The sequence below is a fragment of the Botrytis porri genome (genome assembly GCF_014898465.1).
Source record: "Botrytis porri strain MUCL 3234 chromosome Unknown BPOR_002, whole genome shotgun sequence".
Lineage (NCBI taxonomy): Eukaryota > Fungi > Ascomycota > Leotiomycetes > Helotiales > Sclerotiniaceae > Botrytis > Botrytis porri.
Genome location: NW_024066076.1, coordinates 1,637,459 through 1,661,683, shown reverse-complemented (window position 1 = coordinate 1,661,683; position 24,225 = coordinate 1,637,459). Strand labels below are relative to the sequence as shown.

General features: G+C 42.5%; 7 protein-coding genes across 7 annotated transcripts; 6 read left to right on the top strand and 1 right to left on the bottom strand.

The window, feature by feature from the left end:
• The first annotated feature begins 1,220 nt into the window (after positions 1–1,220).
• EAF01_001517 (uncharacterized protein) lies at positions 1,221–3,724 on the top strand. Its single transcript, XM_038909767.1, has 2 exons — positions 1,221–2,472; positions 2,524–3,724. The coding sequence occupies exons 1-2, from the start codon at positions 2,175–2,177 to the stop codon at positions 3,312–3,314; spliced, it is 1,089 nt and encodes a 362-aa protein (XP_038774579.1). The 5' UTR covers positions 1,221–2,174; the 3' UTR covers positions 3,315–3,724.
• Positions 3,725–5,622: 1,898 nt separating this feature from the next.
• Positions 5,623–8,131, top strand: EAF01_001516 (uncharacterized protein; the record flags this gene model as incomplete). The annotated part of the gene is made up of 2 exons (XM_038909766.1): positions 5,623–7,464; positions 7,520–8,131. The coding sequence occupies 2 exons, from the start codon at positions 5,623–5,625 to the stop codon at positions 8,129–8,131; spliced, it is 2,454 nt and encodes an 817-aa protein (XP_038774578.1).
• Positions 8,132–10,840: 2,709 nt separating this feature from the next.
• Positions 10,841–12,825, bottom strand: EAF01_001515 (uncharacterized protein; the record flags this gene model as incomplete). Its single annotated transcript, XM_038909765.1, has 6 exons — positions 10,841–10,949; positions 11,028–11,429; positions 11,524–12,129; positions 12,179–12,410; positions 12,460–12,634; positions 12,691–12,825. The coding sequence occupies 6 exons, from the start codon at positions 12,823–12,825 to the stop codon at positions 10,841–10,843; spliced, it is 1,659 nt and encodes a 552-aa protein (XP_038774577.1).
• A 3,447-nt stretch (positions 12,826–16,272) lies between these two features.
• On the top strand, positions 16,273–16,998 carry EAF01_001514 (uncharacterized protein; the record flags this gene model as incomplete). The annotated part of the gene is made up of 2 exons (XM_038909764.1): positions 16,273–16,355; positions 16,425–16,998. The coding sequence occupies 2 exons, from the start codon at positions 16,273–16,275 to the stop codon at positions 16,996–16,998; spliced, it is 657 nt and encodes a 218-aa protein (XP_038774576.1).
• A 1,229-nt stretch (positions 16,999–18,227) lies between these two features.
• EAF01_001513 (uncharacterized protein) lies at positions 18,228–19,648 on the top strand (the record flags this gene model as incomplete). The annotated part of the gene is made up of 2 exons (XM_038909763.1): positions 18,228–19,164; positions 19,191–19,648. 2 exons carry the CDS (start codon positions 18,228–18,230, stop codon positions 19,646–19,648), a joined length of 1,395 nt encoding a protein of 464 aa, XP_038774575.1.
• Positions 19,649–21,009: 1,361 nt separating this feature from the next.
• On the top strand, positions 21,010–21,760 carry EAF01_001512 (uncharacterized protein; the record flags this gene model as incomplete). The annotated part of the gene is made up of 3 exons (XM_038909762.1): positions 21,010–21,045; positions 21,093–21,340; positions 21,454–21,760. The coding sequence occupies 3 exons, from the start codon at positions 21,010–21,012 to the stop codon at positions 21,758–21,760; spliced, it is 591 nt and encodes a 196-aa protein (XP_038774574.1).
• Positions 21,761–22,274: 514 nt separating this feature from the next.
• On the top strand, positions 22,275–22,712 carry EAF01_001511 (uncharacterized protein; the record flags this gene model as incomplete). The annotated part of the gene is made up of 1 exon (XM_038909761.1): positions 22,275–22,712. One exon carries the CDS (start codon positions 22,275–22,277, stop codon positions 22,710–22,712), a length of 438 nt encoding a protein of 145 aa, XP_038774573.1.
• Between the last annotated feature and the right edge of the window lie 1,513 nt (positions 22,713–24,225).

The window sequence follows — 24,225 nt, the reverse complement described above, 5'->3', positions numbered from 1 at the left end:
ATGGCAATCCTTTCAAGTTGTCAATTTATTCATCGAGTGTAAATTTTGACCTGAAGATGATTCAAACACCACGATCCCTAACCTGAACTCGTTCTACGAGTACCGTATCTGCGCTCACAGAACAAATGATAAAAATCGATCCAAGACAAACTGATGCTAAGGATTAGGTTGTTATAATGTGCTTGAAAATAGACGGGGAACAACGATGAAGAAGCTTGGTTCGGGGTCAGTGTATAATAAGCATCCAGGAAATAAATGAGCCTCATCGGATCTCTGTAACACGACCTGAGACAAGAACAAAATGAAAACTTGCTAACTCGGATGACAGCTGCCAATATTCTACCGTTCAAAACGGTAATAGTCAATGCAATAGAAATGATAATTGAATAGTGGAACATTTCATGACGTCAAAATGTTCTCTGATGATGCCAAATAAAGGGGTTTGAAAAGTGGAAGAGGTGTATACATGAGGGTGACCCTTTGGATGAGCAAAAGAGATTCGTGGCAAAATCGACGTTACCGTTGCTCCAGATAGTCTTGAAGGGATCAATAGAGCATCAAAAGGCGTCTTGCGCGAGACAAACTTTGACTGCGGGATATATTTCCTGACTTGGTGCATGGTGCGTGATTGATTGATTGACTTGACTTAAGTTATCCCCATGTTGTCGGATCCTGATGCTAAGACTCAATGTATTGCAAGCAATCTTTCGGCTTGTTGATACAACGTAGCGGCCAGAGAATAAAGCTTTAACCTTACTTCCGATCAATAATCCGATATCTTATCATTATGATCCTCAGTGTCTGAAACTTCAAACTCTAAGATGCTCGGATGTAAACTGTTGAGGAGGCTCAGTCCCCCAGCATAGTTCGATTGGCAGCTTCATCTGATATCTTAGTTTGCGGAGTCTTAGTTCAAGATTGTGAAGGCTTTCTTTTGGCGATTGATGTAAAGGTTGTAGAGATGTAATGATTGCATTATGATCTAGTGATACAGAAAAACATTCGAGACTCCGAGTATTGTGTGAATTGAGAGATCAAAAAAAAAGCCATTTGAGGTTCTAAATGCTGTAGATGTTGTGTTCAAGTGTACTTGCATTTCTTGTTTGAGCCAAACTTTAATTACTCTAATTATAGTAGTGATAGTAGTAGTGAAGCAAGGGCCAATTTCAGGGCCAGTTGGACCCTGTACAAATTAGAAAATCCACTATCCAAATCATTCTTCACTCTTCCTTCAATCTTCACTCCTTCCCTTCACCTCTTTCACTCTTCAACTCTTCTTTCAGACGACATCAGATCCATAACATACTACCGAGGACTACACATTTCAAATCATTGCTATCAGCACCATGATTCTAAACGTCTCGATTGCCATTTACAATATATCATACCATTGCCCTTGTTCAATTCAACACATCGTAACCTCCTTTTATTCCTAATGGTTTCGATGATCCGGTTAGACATCAATTGGAGTCTTGGTAGGCTGAAATTTTCATGGTTGTCGGCGGGTTGGCGAGTTTTATCACCCTGGCACTTCAGACATCAACGGTTTGCAATCAGCCCTAACACAGCCAACCTCCGTATCTATATTTCTCCCATTTCATCCCATTCCATCCCATTCCATCCCACTTCAAGCAAGCTAGCCCATGTTCACGACTCAGTTGAGATCAGATTAGACCCAGATTAGAACCCTCGTCTGATATTTGTACATACTCGCTTCACTCTCTTCAGATGACAGGTACTCCAGGCGCTGCGACAACTTCGATCTCATGTCTAGTTTCATCGCTTCTTATGCAACAACGAGATCTCCATTGCCAATTTACAGAGCAGAATTATGACCACTTCTGTCTATCCTTTTCTTGATCCACTTAAAGTTACACTACATCCACGGATGCCACAATGCCAAGAAATAAGAATAAGTATAGACGCTTCGTCTTCTTCTTTTCGTCCAACCTCCTCACAAGCAATATCTTCTTCTCTTTCTGTTCAAAATTATTTGGCGGGTTCCTCTCTTTTACAACTTCTCTCTTTTAATTTACTTCTATTCTATCTTGCCAGTCAAGTAGATCGCGTTGACCGTGTATCTAATTTTCACGATCCCACACACCTCGACGGTCTTCATTCACTCATACTACGTTATAATTTATACTTATAACTCCAAATTTCAAATCAAAACAATGTATTTCAGCAAAATTGCAAGTGTAGCTGCATTGATAAGCGTTGTAGCGGCAATTCCATCACCGCAACAGGGGACAAAAGACGCTGCTACAGCTGCCAGTGGAAACGATGCATCCCTTACATTAGCATCAGATGCTATTCAGAGCGGTTCATTCGCCGATGGTTCAGGAGAAATTGGTGCGGCGGAAGTTGGGCAAGCGAAATCAGCAACGTCGAAGAACAACTTTATCAACTTTTGCTCTGGTGAAACTTTGACAAATGGTCTACAAGTTACCACAGGATCATGTAACGGTATTCGTAAGTTATCTGTGGACTATATCTAATCGACACGAATCTAATCATAAATAGCAATGGGAAAGCTTCCCGCCAAGACGGCCATGGTCTCTTCAACCATCATTAATCCCCCAACAGGCGGAAAAGGCATCCCGTCAGACACCACCTTCAATATCACAGTTCAAATGTCAAATATCGTCGCCGGTTCCTTCACCAACGCCGATTCCACCTACTTCGCTGCACCCCAAGATCTCTCCGGGGGTAAAGTAATTGGCCACACCCACGTCACTGTCCAAGATCTCGGTAGCTCTTTGAACCCCACGAAAGCTCTTGACGCTACCCAATTTGCCTTCTTCAAAGGTATCAACGACGCAGGAGATGGTAATGGTCTTCTTTCCGCTGTCGTGACCGGTGGTCTCCCGGCTGGAAACTACCGTGTATGCACAATGGCTTCTTCATCCAATCATCAGCCTGTTATCATGCCTGTCGCTCAGCGCGGTACCGCAGATGACTGCACTAAATTCGTAGTTACTGGTTCAGGAACTACCGCAAATGCAGCTTCGAATGATGGATCTGGTGGTCAAGCTGCTGCTGCTTTGGCGGCAAGTGCAGCGGCTGCTGGACCCAACAACTCCGTGGCAAGCTCGGCTTCAGCTGCCAAAGGAAATGCTAATGCAGCTAGTGCTACGAGCAAAGCTGCAAAAGCAACCAGTAAGGCGAGTACTTCTGCAAAGGCAACTAGTACAGCGAATGCACAGGGTGGGAACAAGGGACAGGGTGGAAAGAATGGCGATACCAATACACAAGGAGGGAGCGGAGGACAGGATGGAAAGAGACGTCGCTCGAGACTTGAATTTATTGCATAAATTTCTTGTCTAATCTGGGAGGTACAAGATGTTTGATACTTATGAGCGAGAAAAAGGACGAAGATACTTAAGCACGAGTCAAAATCATTAATACAGGTAAAGTAAAGCAAGGGCTTGGGCACTGGGTAGAAGGGAAAGGTGTTTTATTTCCTTCTCCTCTTTTTTACATTATTTTCTTTCGCGGGGCAGAGGCATTGGGTTTTGGTACCCTGCGATGAATGAGTGAGCGGATGAATGATCTATACTTTGATGGGAATACACATCGAGTATTTGATGCGATAAGCTGAGTCGAGGAATTGTTTACGAATGTCATACCTGATGGATATCCTATTTGTTTATTTATTATATTGTAGTGTAATTGGATGCTGAGTGTCACGAATGTAATATCAAAAAGAAATTTTCACAAGCAAAACTGTCGAAACTCATTCCTTCAATCAGTTACCATACCCCATCTGAATATTCTGAATAGGAGAACAACCTGAACATCCACATAGAATCAAAAACCTGTCATCCTATCTCACAACATGGGTAAGATAAAACGCCCGACGCTTCGGTACTACATACCTCAGACGGTAGATCAGACTAGTGGCACTTAGCTGCGTCGTATATGTTGTGCATATGTGTATATATTAAAAAGGGGGGAGGAAGGTATGGGAGTTTTTTATAGGATGAGTTGAAACAGGTGGTGTTTGGGGCGGCCGGGGGTTTGGGAGGGACGGGTGTGGCGTAAATTATGTGGCGGGTGTGGCTGGAGTTTGGGGTGACCTCGGGAGACGACGTGGGGGATTTTGGAGGGTTTGGATGCATGGATGGGAGGATGGAATGGGAAGGTTTGAGGAAGAGGGTAGGGAAGGAAGAGGAGAGGGGGGGAATGAGAAGGGGAGATTGGAAGTTGGAGCTTGTGGGATGAGTAATGAGGTATGAGGTATGAGGTATGATGAATAGGCAAGTGTATTGGAACGGGATAATTGATTTCTGTGAGGTTGGGATTTGAACTGGTGATCTTGAAGAGGGAATGATTAGAGAAAGCTTTAAGTCTGGTCGTGGATGATCTACAGATAGATTTTTATGAAAATATAGACTAGTGGCGGCTTTGGAATCATGGGAAGACGTGTAAGGAAAAGGTTTAGGTCGAATCCGATACATCACCGTGAGAGGGGATGCAGTCCATGGGGGATATTTAAGGTGAGAATTAGAGGATCTGATCTTTTGGTCTTTGGAGGTTATTCATTGATGAGTTTTCCTTAACTTAGGAATTCGGATTCGAGTGCTGGTATGATATAGAATACTTATATTGTAGTAGAACTTCGTTCTCGATAACGTTCAATAAGCTGATCGTATATTCAAGAAACTTCTGCTCTTAGTCTCGCTTGAGAGGGTCCATTGAGATTAAGGCAAGTCTGAGAGTCTTGTCTCGTTGTCATGTGGATGCTTTGCTTGCAACTGTTGAATCTCTCAAGTTATCAAAAGGCTTGAATTCTGAACCCAAGCGCAGGGATATGTTCTCGGGGCTGCTGCGTTCTGCCACTCTTATGAGAATGGAGTATTGAATAGAGGAACTAGCAACTCTCATACACTAATCTATAAGAGACGCAAAGTCTTCTACAAGAAGCTTTATACAACAAGCACACGTTCGCATTTCCCCGTCATCATTCACTGAAAGCCATCGATGCTGTGTGCTTCGATATGCACATCATAAAGAGGCCTTACTACTCTGCGGCGTGTTTGACTTATGATTATTGATAAGTTAAGTATCAACTTCCGTCCATGTCTAATGGTATAGGAATCTTCGATAAAAGAACGTTCAGACTTTTAAGTCTTGGGCTTTGAGTGTCAAGTGTCCTGTTGACTGACACAGGAAGTTGGCTTGGGATCTGGGCCGCCCACTTCTGCTTATTTTTCTATTGTGAGTTGAGGATCAAATGATATCCGTAACTAATTATCTTGAGAGGTCATTGAAGTGATATATGGCTAATAAAGGGCGAAAAGGCTATGTATCTACTTGGGTCTATTACCATTGTTAGTCCCGTTGGATTGAGGTCGAATTCAGCTTTTGATTGTTCATGAAAGTGAGGAACATTGGCACACAGGATGAGCTTAACAGGTCTCAATGACTTGATTAAAATTGACTACTGAGCGGGATATACCGCCGTGCTTCAAATTCACTGCGGCAACGAACACGCAAATTAAGAGATGAGTTTTAATTTTTTACCCCCCTCAACCTTCGAAAAAAACAACAACTTTCTTTTCGTCACTCATTTACTCTCAACACAATCAGAATCACAATTTATTTAGGAAATATCACAACATGATTTTGAGTTTCCTCATCGCAATATGGGCCATATGTGGAACTGCTGGCGCAGCTCCTCAATATGGTTCGATCGAGTCTACCGTCACTGTCTACGCCTCTTGTTCTGAAACTCCTGCTCCATTTCCAACTGCTGTAGCCAGCAATCGTATGGCACAAGTTTCTGCAGATACGTCTCGCCCTCTCTATGTCACACCTACCGTTTCCACCCATTCTTCAGTGGGATTTTCGAAATCAACATGGGATATCGAAACTTCTCAATCATCCAAATTTCCTGAATCTTCCGAGACCGCCGCTGAAGCAAGACAAACCCCTCGGCCATCCAGTGACGTCTTTTTCTTCATAGTCGACAAAGGTACAACTAGCTGGTTGAATGGACAAACGCCAACTAGCGCTCCAAGTCAATCTTTCGTTGTCATTACGAGTGCTATAACTGTGGTTCCCTTATCAATTTCACCTCCTCCCGTATCTACATTGACCTCTAGCAGTGAAGTTGTGATTATATCCACCGCAACCGTTGTACCTCTTTCAACTACCCCATCTCCGGCTCCCTCGGCTCCATATGTTTCGACGAAATCCTCCAACAGTGAGTCTGTGATTATATCAACAGCTACGGTAGTCCCCTCGTCAACTCTGCCATCGCCGCAATCATCTTTAATGATAACCAATACTAAATCAGTATCTACCAGTGAGCCTGTTATTTTGTCAACAGAAACGACTACTCCTTTATCGACTACCTCCCCATCACCTTCATCGGTCAAAAGTCAGCCGGCGTCTAGCAGTAATGTTGTATTTACATTAACCACCACAAAAACAACTTTTGTTCCCTTCTCAACTCAACTTCCAACAGCGACCGTTAGTAGTAGACCTAACGTTACATCAACCGGCGCAATTGTTTCTTCGCAGTCCAGTACAAATTACGCATCTTCCAATGGAACGATTATTTCCAGTACTTCCACATTTGCATCGGTAACCCTTCAAAATACAGTTGTTTCTACCTCGACAATAGCTTTCAACCTCTCTTCTATGGCTAGTAATCTTTCTACCATTACAACCACAAATTCAAAATTGTCTTCTGTCTCAAGCTTCAGCACATCCAGACCTAAAGCCTCCGAGAGCAGTATTAAACCAGTTACCTCAGCTCCGTTGTTTGTTCTACCAAGTAGTGTTGAGATCTCAACATCACTGAATGCTAACTCTAGCTCGAAGTCAGTCTCGATACTTGCCACTCATACCGTCTTCACTCCTATATCTGTTGTCTCTCAATCAGCTTCAGGTAGAATATTTACCGGTATTGCCTCTAAGGCTGGTGGATGGAACTCAACGTCGCAAACAGCATTAGAGTCGTCGTTCAAGACATCTACGTCCGCTACAGTTGGGTCTCTGACTACTTTGACTGCACCAGGAAGATCCCAAGCCAACACTCAAACTTCCAGTCATGTTTCTGCCACTCTGACTACTTCGGACTCTTCATTTTCGATGCCGACGTCAACCTCCAGCTCGATTTCTTTATCTAAGGATACTTCATTTTCTACAGATACTTCAACCTCTGGCTCGACTTCAACGTCTGGCTCGATCTCAATTTCCGGCTTTAATACAACATCTTACACCTCATCACTTTCCAAGTCTACTTCAGCCTCAATTTTGACTCCAGTATTCAATGCCACTTCAACATCCCAATCGATACCATCATCTACAGCCGCGTCAATATCCAGTTTCATTTCGGTGGTTAAAGGACCAAGTTCCGTCACTTTCTTCAATTCAACATCCTCTACGTCCACTAGTATCATATCCTCAGCCACACCTACAAACTGCGGAGAGCGCGGAGACTTTGTATTGACCGTAAGTCTATCTTCGCCCAGCTTAACATTTAGCAACTAACCAAACATCCCAACAGTTCGATGACGTCCCACCACTATCCGTCTCCAACGCAAGCGACACTAACGTCCAGCCCGAACCACTATTCAATCCATACCACCAATTTCTCTTCTCCGACGGATTCACCGTCGTCCCATCCCCAAAACTTCACCCCTTCCTCCCATCTTCAAAACCACTCCTCCTCGAATTCATCCCCAACTTCGAAGCCAATTCCTCAAATAGACAAACGGGTCCTAACGCTGCAGACCACGGTTTCTCAGGCCAAATAGGAAGTGGCGATGAAGGACTCACTAGATGTTTTGATTTCAATCTCTACGGAGCATCGCTCGGTTGTGATTCCATGGGACCTGCATGTGATTTCACATTTACGGGATATAAGTACAACGTGGTTTCTAAAATGTCTTCGCAAGTAACTCAACAAGTTATCAATGTTCCAGCGTGTCCTGAACTTTCGAATTGTGTTTTGACGACTGTGGATTTAGAACCGAGTTTTAGGGATTTGACGTATTTTCTCATGAATGTGACGGTGGCTGGTAAACCGAAACTTTGGTGGATGGATGATCTTCGCTTGGGGTGGTCGGATGACAGTTGTGATGTGGGGGTTTGTCGTCAGAATGCTCATGTGCGTTAGGTTCCGGAGATGTTCGGATTCAGTTTCTGAAACGGGTTGCGGGAGAAAGGATAGGATTTAGATTCCCATCTTCTAGTAGCCAGACTCAGAGCTTGGGACTTCAAACAGGCCGAACCATGGCTGCTCGACCTCTGAGATGACAACGCATATCACCGAGCTAGATATAACGGAACGAGGAGCGAGTAGATGAAAGAAGGGTTTCCTACTTTCGATGCTCGGTCCAGAAGCTCAATAGACTTTGCACAGATAACCAAAATATATTGATTTGCTCCGGAATGCAAAAGCCACCACTAATTTCAGATCCAATTTATTTTCCCCAATTTCGACGTTTTGACTTTTCTTTTGCTGTACGTATACGCATAGGCAGATTGTGAGATGGTGTTAGGAATGATATAAGCTCTCTTAGTTTATCTGAATGTGCAAAGAGGTCATCAATCTATTCTCCCATAACTAAGCACAATGAATCTTTTACCACATCTCCCAATAAACATTCACCACATCAGATTCCCACATTGTCCCTTCAAGTATATCATCTCATGACTCATTCTACCAGCGCTCAAGCACCCGAATAAAGAATTGCATCATAATAACTTCCCAGATACATGCGATGATGTAGACAATCAAAGTAATATAAGCCAGATTTGCGATCAGAAAGATGGAGAAGGAAGTTATTGGTCGTTGAGATTTGAGTATGAATATGATCATTGTGGATTTAGATACTTACTTAGGTATCGATATTTGATGCAGCAAAGGGGAGAGAATATACGAGGGGGAAAGAGAAAGGATGAAGCGAGAAAAGCAGATTCTTGATTAGGAATATGGAAGTGATGACAGCACTGTAGGAGATACGTCTTCACGATTCTGAGAAGGGGTAAGATTTAAAGTAATCTTGTAAATGGCAGAGGAATGTAAGTTTCCTTGCCATTGCAAAAGCAAGAATGATGGGACATTCATCGCTGGAGAACAACTCCACCGGGGTTCTGGTCAAGGGGGTAGAGATAACTTGCGGTATACCTAGTAGCACTTGTAGAGAAAGGGTTTGTGACAGGAAGAGTCAATCAAGTATACTACTTCCCATATCCAAGAAAGTGAGAAGTTCTTTCGGAAGAGTTAGAATCGCAAGTCAGATAGAAGATTCCATACATAACTTGGGGCTAGCTAGCTGGGTATGTATACCTACCTATAGAGACATAGATAGATAGATGAAGGGGAATATCTGAATTCGCGCTCGCTATCGAAAGTTAGAAAAGCATGAGTCGGTTGTAGAAATACACGATCGGGACGCTACAACTTTCTTGGAAATCACCGAGTTCATGAATAAAGAAAATGATTAATTAAATAATAGTTTTTTAGACTCGATATAGATTATTTGAGATAGAAGTAGGACTTCAAATTCCACAAGAAAACCAATCGACGAGTAAAATGAGTGACTACTCAATCATCAAGTACGCAGTAAATCAGGAAGGGGACAGACAGACAAACACACCCAAAACCAGAATCTTACCCCACACCCACGCATCCCCCCCTCCTCAAAAAATCACACCCATCCATTCTTCATTTCTTAATTTCTCCCCAATCAATCAAAAATTGCAAAAATGAGCTCCCGGCCTGGTTCGAACAAGCGACTTGGCGATAGCTTGATAATAACGACTTCTATCAGAGTGTTACTGCAATCGCCCACTCTACCACTGAGTTACAAGAGCTGTGTGATGATTTTGCTGTAGTAAGCAAGTGCTTCTGAAATGATATAGCAATGACATTTTGTACGCAGAGGCGATTTGAGAAACTACGAAGGTTGTAAGAGTAATTAATATAAAACCCACTCTTCGTAAAATCTTATTGTTTATAGATTCTACTACCGCTTTAAGCTATTCGAATAAATATTAAGCTGTTCTCCTTTAAAATTTAAAGTTTAAAGCTTTTACTTACTCTTTATTAACTTTAATGATTTTATAGTATTTGTAGAATTTAAAGCTTTTCATAGATTCTAAATAGATTATAGATAGGATTTCAGATTAAAATTTAATAAAAAATTAATGATTTCGAATAAAATATAAATAAAATATGATTGATTAATACTTTCATTATCTACAAATTCACTATATAAATTTTCAATTAGCGATATAATTTGATTTATTTAAAGGCCTAAAGTAGAAACACATTTAGGTGCATTTTATGATATTTACCCTTTCAACCTCCGTATACGGGAATGGTGCATTAAGGGATTGGGGGGGCGTGTATGATTGATTAGTTGATCTTGTTGATCTTTATTAGGATGTGCGCATTACGTGGGGGTCAGGTCTGAGAGCCGGAAGGGGTGGGAGAAAGACCGGAGCTTGACCGATGATAAATGAGATGGGAGAAACGTAACGTAACTTGCCGGTGAGCTTTGATCTCCTTCATCAATCATTAATCTCTCAATGTTGTTGAACGAGCTTTTGACTTTTATGTCCCTGGTCTGATCAATACACAAGTATTTTTTTGTGTTCATGAATAACTATTATAAATTTGAAATGAATATTTGTCTAATGATCAATCTAGATCTATCTACTTCATTCCTCCACATGAAGAGATGAAAATCTCGAATACGACGAGAAATGATACCATGACTCCTGTATTCAAACCAGTAATAAAGAAATGCTTTTCAAACCACCAACTCCTTGACCTAAAAACAAAACGCCATTATCAAAATCTAATTCTCACTACCATTCAACGATCATTAATACTTCCATAATTCCGTCTCTCATCCGATTCATAAATCCCTTCTTCCGACGTGATAGATTGTATAAGATCTTTTGTTTTCGGTCCCGTGTATGTCCTAGAATTATTATATTAGCATCATCTTCAATTCATCTCTATATAAAACCCAGTAAAGATAAAAGAAAGAATAACATACTTTCTCGCTCCAGCCCACCACCACCCCAAACTAAACACCGCAATAGCCGCGCCTACTACCACCGCATAATTCATATTCTCCATCGTAACCGGTCTCACCGTGGGGAACATAAGAACCACACTTATAAATAACACCCAAGTACATGCTATCGCATTGAGTGGCTTTTGCCATATTCCAAGCGTGTATGGGCCGGGAATGAATTTCACGCGCGAGGCGTATATGTTACGTGCTACGATAACTGCCGCATATGACATGTCGAGAGCAGGAGCTGTGATGTTGAAGATTGCGACGATGGTAGCGGTGCTGCCGATGGCGATGGTGTTGAGTGCGCAGGTTAGGAGGACGATGAGCCAGACAGAGTGAAGAGGGGTGTGGGTGTAGGGATTTACTTTGGACCAGAAACTATCAAGTTGCTTGTTAGTATTTGTTGGCACGAAAAGGAATGACGCAGTGAGAAAACTGGCACATTTAAAGATTTGAAAACTCGGGAACTTACTTTGAGAAAGGAAGAGCTCCATCTCTCGCAAAAGCATAGGCCATTCTAGTATCAGCAAGCATAGCCGAACATCCCGTGAAAAATTGAACAAGAATAACGAAAAACCACATTGCAGTTCCACCGTTCTTGCCCGCCGCATTTAGAAAAATTTGCGCGGCGGGCATTCCTGTCGGCGAATGAATGATAGCCTCAAGATCCGTTGCACAGAAACAAAAAGTAACAGTGAGCATCCAGCCTACGACTCCAGAAATGGTAACGGCCCATCGAATAGCCATTGGTCCACGGGTTGCTGCATCGTGAGTTTCTTCCGACATGTGAGTTGTGCCGTCATAATCAGTCATGGTCCATGCTACTGATAGGAAGGAGAGGAAAAATGAAAATGGGGTTCCCCATCCAGACCCATTGGTGAAATGTGTAAAGACCCATGTTGCAGATTGTTTGTTGGGAGTTAGAATGAGTAGAGTGATGCATATGACGATTGAAGCTATAACGTTAATTGGCATGAACCAAGTTACGATTTGGTGAAGACGTCTTGTTGTTAGGGAACAGATTACTCCCATTATCATAAGGATTAACCATGAGAGTAGAGTAGTTTGTAGTGCAGTTCTATCGGACTATGAATATACGAAATTTCAAGCGTTGTTGGACAACTTACGGTGAATATGCATATGTCCCGGTGACATCATCAAAATCAGAGTTCATACTCGCAGCTGCTAGAACAAGTTGAGAAACGGTATATCCCACACTGGCAACACCTGCAGTTTGACCAAGTAAATTACACCATCCAATAATCCAGCTCCATATCGCCGCATGTTCAGGTGGGACAACATTCTTCGTAACAAAGTACATGCCACCGGCCGTCGGATATGCAGAGACCAATTCAGATACTTGAAGAATATCAGTACAAGTTACAATTCAAAAGTGAAGATTTCTAACCTGAACTTGATATGATTTGTGCCATTACAGAACCAAAGAACCATGCCCATACTGATGCTGCTGGTCCACCCAAACTCAATGGGCTTCCAAAGGTAGCAGGAACGGATCCTAGAACACCAAGAACGGAGACCGCATAGGATAACGTAGACCACTTTGAAAAATGTCGACGTAAGTCCTTAGCTATAGTTAGTGGGCATCACATTGATTGTGGGGGTAGTAAAGGAGGCTAACTTGAGTATAACCAATCCTGTTCAACAATCTCTCGTCATCATTCTCGATGGTAGCCATATTGCTACTTTTTTTCACACTCTGTGAATTGTCAGTCAAGGAAGTCTCAATGACCCCAAGATCATTTTTCTGATCCATGCTTGATAGATTTCAGATATACCGTTGAATGTAGATATCCGAATAGCTTATGCAAAGTCACATACTCATGTGGGTTCGCAACGGAATATATACACATGCGCATGGGCTTACGGATACAAAGGATGCAAGGAACGAACTCACTTTTAACTCTGGACAAAAACCGCATGCAATATCTGTCCCGGCATAGACCAAATATGACGCACAACAGAAGCGGTAAGGCCACAAACACGTTGGGTCTTCGCACCTCAAAATCGACCCCAGATAACCTTACCTATTCCCCTGTCAAATATACCCTCCCAATGGAGCAATTGAGCGAACAAATATGCCACCACCAACAAGCCTTTCAATAAACCTAGTCAGGAAACCTAGGACCTGTTTCTATTTCCAATTCATGCGAACCGGGCCTGCATGGGAGCATAAACTTTATGCCAACAAAATCGTTCGGAGATGTGTTGATCAATTGTCGCTAGTTTCAGCCCAATAGTGGGAACTCTCTAAACGAATAAACGAATGAAATGGAAACAGAATCCAAATGATGGAGATGGTGTCGCGCAAACTGGAACAACGTGTGCGAAGGTTCATCAGTAAGCTAAGTGACAGAAAAAATACACACACACACACATACAGGGATTCAGTGAGAAGTGGGGTGCGGCAATCGCAATCGCAATGGTCTTCCTTTTTCAGGTACGGTTGTCTCATGCTGAATCGATAACATTGCCATTGTATCTGTTGAAGAAGAGAAGTTGTTGGTTTGAATGCGGGGTCTCCGATAGTAGATTCTGGTCTAACATGATAGTTTTTGTGCCGCTTTGAAACCAAGTTCTGTGATGGGTAGGATGGGAGTACTAAGGGGATATTCCGCAGTCCTGATCCAGCCCAAATCCAGGACTACTAGATTGGCCTGTAGATTTTAAATTGACGATAATTTCAAGGTTTTGCTATATGCTTAGGTGTGATCATAGCCAGGTAGATATTTTATAGGCTCAAATATCCACCCATGATTACCTAGGTACTACCGACCGACCTGTCCCTTTTCGGGTCACATTTCGGCCCCGGCCCGGGACTGGAAACTAACTTCCGTCTGCCGTTGAGGATTTACTAGCATCTGTAATTTTAGACGACTTATTAGCTTTACATTTTGAAATACGATCGAAAACGTGATAAGATTCTTCGAATTTCAAACGCGTAAGATGCGATATTTATCCACACTCGAAAAGCTCTGTTCTATACTACCAAGTTAGTGGCGGTGAAGCTTCCTCTTGCGGACCGGGCCCCCTCTTTCAATATTTCCCCGAAGTTTCATCCCGTATCCATCGATCTGCCCCTTTCAGGGTGGAGATATTATCTTACCGGAGAACTATTTTTCTATAGGCCCTGTTCTACAAGGGACAATTACCGTGCTAGCATCCTGAACCATGATAGGAGTCAATAAGGCTGTTTAGACCCGCTAGTTTGGTTCTGTTGGAAACACAACATCTCGAGCTTCCTATTGATTCATATTGTACGATTGCCCGTCAGGACACAGGACTGGCCGTCCAATCGCTGAGATACACCAAAACAGACATGAAGTCTCAAGGAAAATGCGATGGGAAATCACACCTAGTAGTTACACTACATATTTTGGTATATTGACAACGATATATATGGTCTGGGGCGTACCTCTTTGATCCATGTCTACAATATACTCATGCCAGCTTTCAAATATTGATGAACCCTCGTAAAGCTCGGAAGACTTCCCTTTATGCAAAGACACGCTCACTCGCCGCTGATGCTGGGTTTCAACCTACACTTCGAACTGATGGCTTGGGGGTGTTAATGGTTCAAGGGCGCTGAGCATCAATAGTCTCATGTTCATATGTAGGTAGCATTCTATCACGTAGCAGTGGCTAAAGCCATGACAATCCCAGAAATTATCAGCACAACTGTCGGATGCAGCGAAACGAATCCGGCCATACGTTTTGTCAAGCTTTCTTTCAAACCTTCCAGCCGATTATTGAATGGCCAAGACTCGGCTGCACGAGGGTAACAATTATTGACTTGTATGGCGTCGGTATAAACTCTGTACGGGAAACTCGGAACGGATTCTCTTGCATTCTAGATGCATTCATTTGAAGATCCCCCACACATCGTTTTATTTCTTTTTTTGTTGCCACGCCGTACATGGATGGAACCTCTCCGACCTCGAAAATCTAGATCATGTCACATGACCGTATCAACCTATCACGATCAAAGTACAACAACAACCTCACCTCATCCGGACTACCAAATTGAGACACAGGAACCAGCATACAATACCCCCCTCCAATCTCCTCTAAGCTATTCAACTCATCATTGAATCATACCAGCCTATCAAACTTTTCCTAGCTCAAACATTTACAGCAAGAATGAGTCTTATCACATGTTTCACATAGCATAATCTCTATCAAAAAGATGAAACCACACACTGAGTGAACCTTGGCGAGAGATTTGAAGCAGAGCTAGATTTAAGCATGATTTGATACATGTCATCATGTGCCATCAGATCTTCAAAGCTATTAGACCTGATGTTCTGATGGAATTATATTTGTATTTTGCCGATGTTCCGAATTGGAAAGCCGGGTTGAAACAGAGGAGGGAGAGAAAACGGGTCTGACGACAAGAAATTTCACGAACGGTCTCCTTGGGTATGATGATCGTTTGTGTTGATCTACAATCGCTTTGATGATCATGCAAGAGATGCGTTTTCTACATCCAAATTAGAGTTCTTCTCATACAATACACAGCTATCGCTTCGCATCATCTACATCTCCCTCTGTACATTTAATTCATAGCTCTAGCTTCCCCTCCAGTCTGTGCATCCATTCAAGAACTCGCTAGACCCTCTTCCAAAACAAGCTTTCTAGATACTAGCTCTCAATTCCATAATGAAGGCAGTGCGACTACTACTCCAAACCATCTGTACCTCACCTCACCACAATTTACCTCATTCGCCCAACCATGACTTGTGCACAAGTTCCTTAGGCGATTTCAAAACCGTCTGAAGTATACTACTCTACTAATTCTCCGTAGAAATTCCATCTTATACAATCACGGCATGATTTAGCGTGGCTGAGCACTGATCGTGAAGCCTATATCAAACTTTCAAACTTTCAAACATCTCTATATCTCTGGCACTGTTTGAGAATCTACACTTGAACACCGTCTCTTCTACATATGTATATAACCTTCCCACGAACCACATCTGATATTTATACAAATTCGAACCAAACTTTCTAATACACTCCTTACTAATTACTCCCTCTTTTTTCGCGGCTAGTCCTGCTGAATTACTTTCCTTAATAAAATAAAATTTGAAATTTGATATTTCATTTTCGTTCCTTAGATTTACTGGTATTTCTTCTCCTCATATTATCAAACAAGATTAGTTCGTCTCATATACCCCAACGATATCCAATCCATAACTTCAAAATGCAATATTCATTTACCGCCATCACACTCGCCATCTTGGCAACGGCCATCCACGCCTCTCCTATTCAGTTGGAGACAAGAGAGTAAGCATTCCTTACCCATCTATACCTTAAACTCATATTTATCGACGATGAAATTAATATTGTAAATAGTATAATAACAATCGCCGATCCTAACGCTGCCAATATCACAATGCCCGCTCCTGCGGCGCCTCCAGCCGGTGCTCCTGCTCCCCCCGCACCCCCTGCTCCGCCAGCCGGTGGTCCAGCCCCTCCAGTCCCTGCTGCAAAAGGCAACGGCACAATGCCAGCCCCGCCTGCCCCTCCTGCCGGCGGTCCAGCTCCGCCCGCTGATGCAGCCAACACCTCAAAGCCAGCTCCTCCAGCCCCAGGTAGCAAAACCAACACCACCGCTTCCGCCCCCGAGGCCCGCGATCTAACCTCCTTATCTATCACCGACACCCCTCAAGCAAACACCACTAGTTCTGCAAATACCACCACCATAACCGCCACTGTAACCGATCCAACCACCAACACCACCGGTACCGTGTTCCCTGGAACCGCTGCAAATTGCACTACATTCTTCATTGTCTCAATGGGAGATACATGTGATATTGTTGATGCGAAGAATGGAATCACGTTGGATACTTTGAAGAGTTTGAACACCGAGATTGATTCTGGTTGTGCCAATTTGAGTGTGGGACAAGCGCTTTGTGTCAAGACTTAGGTGTGGTTTAGGAAGAGGCAAATGGGGAGTAAAAAAAAAATGAACTTGGGAAGCTTTAAAGTATGTTTGTTATAGTCAAGGCAAGTCGAAAGGTTGTTCTTAGCCATACCTGTGCCTGCAAAGCTACTCAGCTCTCAAATAGTCATGATTAGATTTTAGTCAATAGAAGCATTTTTCCCAGTTCAAAAAAAAAAACTTGAACATACAATCAACATCTCATGAGTATTGTACAATTTCTTTTCAATCAAGCAAACAATAAAGAATAGTGACTCCTGTATCGGTTTGTAGCGAGCAATCAATTGCCAAAGCAGGATGACAGCAGTAATAGACAAGGATGTTGACACTTGATCAATCCAAGACGTTGTAGTCTACTAGTGAATCACCTGTGTTTGTCTCTGTTGCTAGATTGCTATCTGTGAAAGCAGAAGAAACAGTGGAGAGATGAAATCATTGATGCATACCTATGTGTATTGGTTATATCCTACTAGTTGATTCAATAATCCCGTGACTGTCTGTGTAAAACAATAACCCTAGGTACCTACTGTAGAACCTGAACCTTTATCACTACAATATAATCATTATATATCGTATTCACTTAACAGTAAATTACCCTGGCTGTAAGTCCTGCAATATAGATGTCAGAACTTTTATTACTATGCTCATTATCAATTTAACAATATATCACACTAGCCGAATGTTGCCTGTCACTCTACTATCCGAAGCCCGACCCACTACTTAACCTATTACAAAACTCACCATTGAAGATCAAGAAAATTTGTTCCCCTCACATTACCAACCTTTTTAAAGAGTTGGATGGGACTTCGAATACCAATTTTCAATACTTGAATCAAGAAGAAACTGCAACTTTGGCATTCGACTCTCATTATCAACTTCAAATCAATCTTCTTTTGCAACGGGAACCTGGACCTACAGTAGTTGGCACCCATCTTCAATGTCAAGTTAAACCTGTTCTACCAAGAACAAACTTGCAGCTACTAGATACTAGCCTTTGCAGCAAAGGACTACTTCACAAGATCTATCCTGGTTTCTGCGCTGTCAAGATAGTCAGGAGAAATTGAAGAGGTATGTGGCAATCGTTTTTTAATCTTCATACGACAGGAAATCCTCAAGAGCTTCAAAGTTTCTCTAGAATTTGGAGAGGATGCGCCTTCTTGGAGACAATGTTATATTTTGGCTTCCAGAAATTCTGACACAATTAGATCTTCACAATGGCACCATCGAAGAAAAATAGGAGACGACTTGCGCCCAAAAGTCAAAATTCAAATACTACTATCGCGAAAGGCGAGGAGAGAGAATCCGCAGTCAAAGCGCATAGAGATGAATTCAAAGAGCAGGGTGATGCCAAGGATAAAACTCAAACACCTCAAAAAGATTTCATGTGCGAGCAAGGGAGTTACTTCAAGGATTGTGAAGGATACGAAGAGACAGATGAAGATGTCGAAGAAGTACCGACACCCGCAAAAAGAAGTACAGGAGTCAGCCATCAAACGCCATACGCGATCACCGAAAAGGAGATCAGAAAGCCACACAAAGAATCTGCAAGCAGCACTACAACACGGACGCGAAAGGATCCGGTATTCACAAAGTTTATAAATTTCAGTGACAAAAACCAATCAGTAACCATCGGTTCAGAACACTGGCGGTCTCGACTTGAGCAATGGAAAGATGATCTCCAAGATGAAGGTCTAATTGGTGTTGTATGGGACGAACGTACTGAACCTTGGAAATACCAAAAGCGCTCGAAAGAGAGTAAGCAAATGGCTGCAGATATCTGCGACTTCGAGACTCCATCAGAAAAAGCTGGCCTGGTTCTCCACTGCCCTGTCGAACATAAGGAAGACGAGCAGCGGGACAATTTCACACCCCTTCACTGCCCATCTGAGGACCAGGAAGATGGGAGCCCAGAAAAAGAAATTGTCAAGATATATATCGGCCCTGAAAGATTCGTGATCCGAGTTTATAAGAAGATTCTGTGCGAGAAGATTTCATACTTCAAAAACTTCTTTAGTGGAACATCCCAAGAAGCAGCATCGAATTCCGTCACATTCCCCAGTGGCAGCTTCGAGGCTTTTCATGATTTGATGTGGTGGGCGTCTAATGGGCATTTGCCTCCATGGTCGATTTATCCTGATGGCAAAGAAATGGGTGAACGCATGCAGGATGATGTCCAGTCGTTCTGATCCAAACGGGGTTCAATTGGGGTGGGCTCTATTTGCTGGCGAGCAGATTGCGTGTGGAAAATTTGATGAATCTCATAACAGATTATGTCGTGAGATTTCTGGAATTAAACCGAGCCATACTGACGACGGAAGACATCGCTGGTATCTATGAGCATACCCCAAAGAATTGCGGTTTAAGAAGGCTAGCCTGCTATAGCTTCAACTATGACCTAGATCGTTGTCTTCCAGAGCTTTGGCCACGGTACTGTGACATGGCAAAAAGCATCGATGGCTTGGAAGACGACTCTGTTGATCTCAGGGAAGGATTACATGGAGAAATAGTGACCTTCACGGACATATGGGACTTGCCACCATGCCAATTTCATGACCACCTTAATGGAGAAATCTGTAACCAAAAGAAGTTGAAAGACCGGGAAGTAGGTATAAGACGTCCTGAAATGATTCGCTAAGTACCGAGCGAAAATGCGGGTTACTAGGTTCGGAGGCTGTGGGGGAGACTGGAGAAACAGGCGATGTGCATAAGCGACTTGATTTATTGCGCTGTAGGCAAATTCGGAAATGTTATATCCGGGTCTCTTTGCGAACTATGTGAATGTTGAATCTCGCTCAGAGCAAGGTAGAATCGTGCTTATCGGAATAATGAAAGGTCAATCAAGAATGGATACTTGTCGATATGTCACCTAGCTAGACAGCTAAAATTAGATAGGTAGCGAATGATGGTATTACCAAGGAATATAGCTCGTCTGGTCAACATAATTTCTGGTTGAGTGCCGGTGAAAGTATATTATTAATACTAAAATCATTTGCGTCCAAGACACAAGCCGTGAAAATTTGAGTACCCGATAAGAATATCATCGCGGATTCAAACGCCACGGTTGATTTTTGATACATCTGAAATTAAACTTGATAAGACTAAGAAGCATCAGCCAGCTACCATACCCGATGTTTGGCCTCGTGAAAAAGAAAACTTGATGGGGATATCTCATAAGAGCTTGCTTGGGTCTGACAGGGGGAACATTCGGGCAGGACAGGTATGGGCTAAAGTATGACCCAATTGGCACACTGACGAGAAATTATAGTCCTTCCTCAAGTATCAAGAATTCCGATTTAGTCAGACATTGGAGAAGAAGCAAGTTTTTGGAGTTGGATGTCGAAGCACGCCACCCAAGTTTTGTGGAAGGCGTCAGTGTAGCTGGGAGTTCAAGTGTAATACTGATATCCTAGATCTTCTGGAAATTTGATCCATGATACTCTTTTTCGAACTTGTGTATGTAGATAAAGTGTCTCGCTGTTTTGCAGACCAACGAATGTTGTGGTAGTGGAGTACAAATTTTAGAATGAGAGTCCGGATGTGGTGAGAAGGCCCGTGAACTTCCACTTGCTTCAGCCCGGGCCATCGCCGCCTACTTTCAGAATCCATGACTTCCCCTTCATCCGTACACGACAGTCTTGCCCCCATAAATCAACAATCACGTCGATGAACATGGATGCGATGAATACTCGCACTACATGAAAACTATATTGTGACTCTGGACTTCGCTTCCCTTGAGTTCTTACACAACTTCGGGACAGGTTCCGTAGCTAAAAGAATTGTAGGTTACTGATTTCGAAGAACCACACGCGGAATGTGCTTGCGCAAAGCATCTCATGGCTTTCTCATTCCATTCGTTATACTTCAGTGACGTATCAGTCACAGAAATCAATCTGTAGATTTCTTATAAAGCCGTCGAATTTCTTATCTCTTCAATACTGAATGAACAGCATCTTCCATCAACCTCAGCTTGATTTACCTACACCTCAGTCAAACAAGATGACAGATAATAAGCCAACTCTCCATCACTTCGATGTAAGTTCGCCCCTCCGAATCTAATGTTAGCTAGCTGACGAAACCAGCACTCCCAGTATCAACGTATCCTCTGGCTTCTTGAAGAGCTAGGTGTTGAATACAATGTGATCTACCACTTCCGCAAACCTGTCGATGATCCTATTGTCCCTTTTCGCTCTCCCGAATCCCTCAAAGCCCTCGGCCCATATGGAAAGGCCCCAGTTCTCACAACTGGGACCGCGAATGGCAATCGATATACTCCCGAGAGCGATGCCATATGCACATATCTTCTTCGCAATTTTGACACTGAGGATAGGTTTGGCTTAAATAGCGGTGATTGAGTCAGAGATGAGATCCTTAATTGTTTTAATCTTACGACATTCGTGCGATCGGTTTACCTTATCCTTTTAATCGATTTATATTTCATAGGAATGGAAAGGTAGAGTGGCTTGATGGTCCTGAGTTGAGGGAGCTTCTAACTATCTTGGACGAAGAACTGAAAAATGCACCGGAAGGCGGGTATTTCATGGGGAAGAATCCTGGTAGAGCCGATATTATGATGAAGTTCCCAATGAGCTTCGTAAAACATAGAAATCGGGTTGATCTGGAAAAGGAATTTCCTAGATTAGATGAGTGGTTGAAGAGAATTTATGATAGGCCTGCCTGGAAGCGGGGATCGCAGAAGGGTAATGGTTCTTATGATCTCAACGTCTTCCCCAAACGAGCTGTGACTTGATGATCGCATTGTTTAATTTTCCAGTATTGTCAAGCATTTTTGGCATGACGTACCTGGTTGGCATTCCAAAGGGGCAGGATATTGTTCAACACTTTCTCTCCTGCACATAAGGCTTTCTAGTACTTTGGTTTGTGCAATCTGCATTCAACATTGCCACTCTAGCTCTGGTGTCGCTATCTAATAAGAAGAATCTACATCTATGCACCTAGCTTACAGGCTTAGGGTAAATATTCGATCCATCACCGGTATACGAAAGAGATTATCCTATTTATCCTGAGTATCAAGTCATCTGATGATATTTTGACGTATTATGCTTTCCAAGGGGTCGAGGTCAAGGTAGGGAATCCTCTGTGGCGCAGCACTTAAGCCACCCCGCATTTGTATGACATGAGCTTCGTCACGACAAGTACCAGAAAACCGGTACACATACCTGGTAGCTTTTTGAACATTGTCGATATAGATGCAGTTACTGTCACAATGGCGTTCAAGTTCAAACCCCAACCCAGCAGACACTATGGCTACTCAACTCAGTCAAATCTATGAAACTCTTCACACTCTCATCGGGCCTCTTATACCCTTTCTTGTACCCATCAACTTCTACATCAATCTACGCTTCTTGTGTCACGAAAAATGGAAGACGAGTACAGCCAGCAAATTCGTAAATGCAGCAAATATGATACAACTTTTAAGCCGATCAGTACCGCGGGTATTGCTGATATTACGGAGCATGAATGGGGACTTTGTTGGGCAATGGAGGGTTTGGACGGAGACTGTACTCATTGTTTTGGCTCTTTTGATTTGGGGCTCAGAGTGGGATATTGATGAAGGATCGATTGATGAGATGTTAGATGAATGGTGGGCTACCTCGGACAATGGAAATGAGCAAAGAAGGATTGAAGACCAAGGAGAGAGGGAGTATGATAAGGGAGAAATTGCTGTCGAGTGCCAATGACATGATTCGAAAGGTCGCTAATTGAGATGGAGACGCTTAAGTACAAGCAGCCCCAAGAGACTTGACGATTTTACTACTCAATTGCGCCATGACAAGGAGGTCAAAACGTCTTGAAAGTTTGAGGTTGCCGTGGACGATGACGATGAAAGTGTGCACCGATGGAACTGGAGTGATATACAAGCTGAACCAAGAAGCTCTGTTGTTTGGAGGGAGCAAAAGGGAGCCAGCGTCTAGCCCACAGAAACATATGGGATTATCATATCGTCCGTAAATCATGATCAGTACTAAAGGGATTTACCCCCCAATTGCTCAAACTTTGATAACGTAACTTATGGTGAACCAGATCATATGGGGAACCGGGTCACAAAATTCAATTCTCTTTATATAATCTTGTTTTATAAGCTATATATTTATTCAATTCTAATTCTAAATTATTTGAACTACTTTTTGGTTCTTCTTTTTCAATCTCCTTTTTTAATTCTTCAATTGGATGTTTATATGGTTGTTCTTGTGGCTTTTTCTCCTTAGGTTTTTCCTTTACCTTATGTATCATTTTTAGTACTTTCTTATTACTAAAGATAAATTGATCTTATAATTTGATTCTTTTGCTTTTAATTCTTTTCTTTTAAGTTTCAATTACCTTTTGAGTATTAGCAAGCTATTTTCGAAGTAGAGCTATTTTAGTATTTTGAGATTCTATAAGTTTAGTTATTCTTTTAATATATTAACGAATTAATGATAACGTAACGTATGGGGAACTCGGACATATGGGGAACTCGGACACTTTTAGCCCATCACCAACTTGAAACCGCAATAACTTTTATTATGCATACCCAATCACCTTCTACATCTGCTCAAATTGAATAGAAGCTTCAAAAGGCTATAATTTCACTTTAATTGAAAGAATTTAAATCAATTAGAAAGGCTGCAGAGCATTTTGAAGTCCCTAAGTCTACCCTAGCTGATAGGCTGGCTGGGAAGAAAACACGTTCCCAAACCCACGAAATGGCTCAAATTCTTTCAAACGCAGAAGAAAATACTCTTGTACGATGGATTTCACGACTTACCATCACTGGATTCCCTGCTACACCTATGTTGGTGAAGGAAATGGCCGACGAAATTCGTCTTCGACGCGTTCGGGTCGCGTCATCTCGAAATCCTACCTCGACAGAAATTCCACCTATAGGCCACGAATGGATCTATAGATTCCAAAAACGACATCCAGAACTTAAAACATGCTATTCACGTCAATTAGAGTCTAATCGGGCTAAAGAAGCAACTCCGGAGAATATTCAGGCTTGGTTTGACGCGTTTCGCACGCGTCTCATTGAGCGAAAGTATGAATTAGATGATATGTATAATATGGATGAAACCGGATTTGGAGTTGGAAGTACTCAAAGTACGCGCATTATAGTCGATTCTACTCAGAAATCGAATTGGAAAGTTACAGCTGGCAAGCAAGAATGGATAACTGCATTTGAATGTGTCAATGCAGCTGGAAATGCTCTATCAC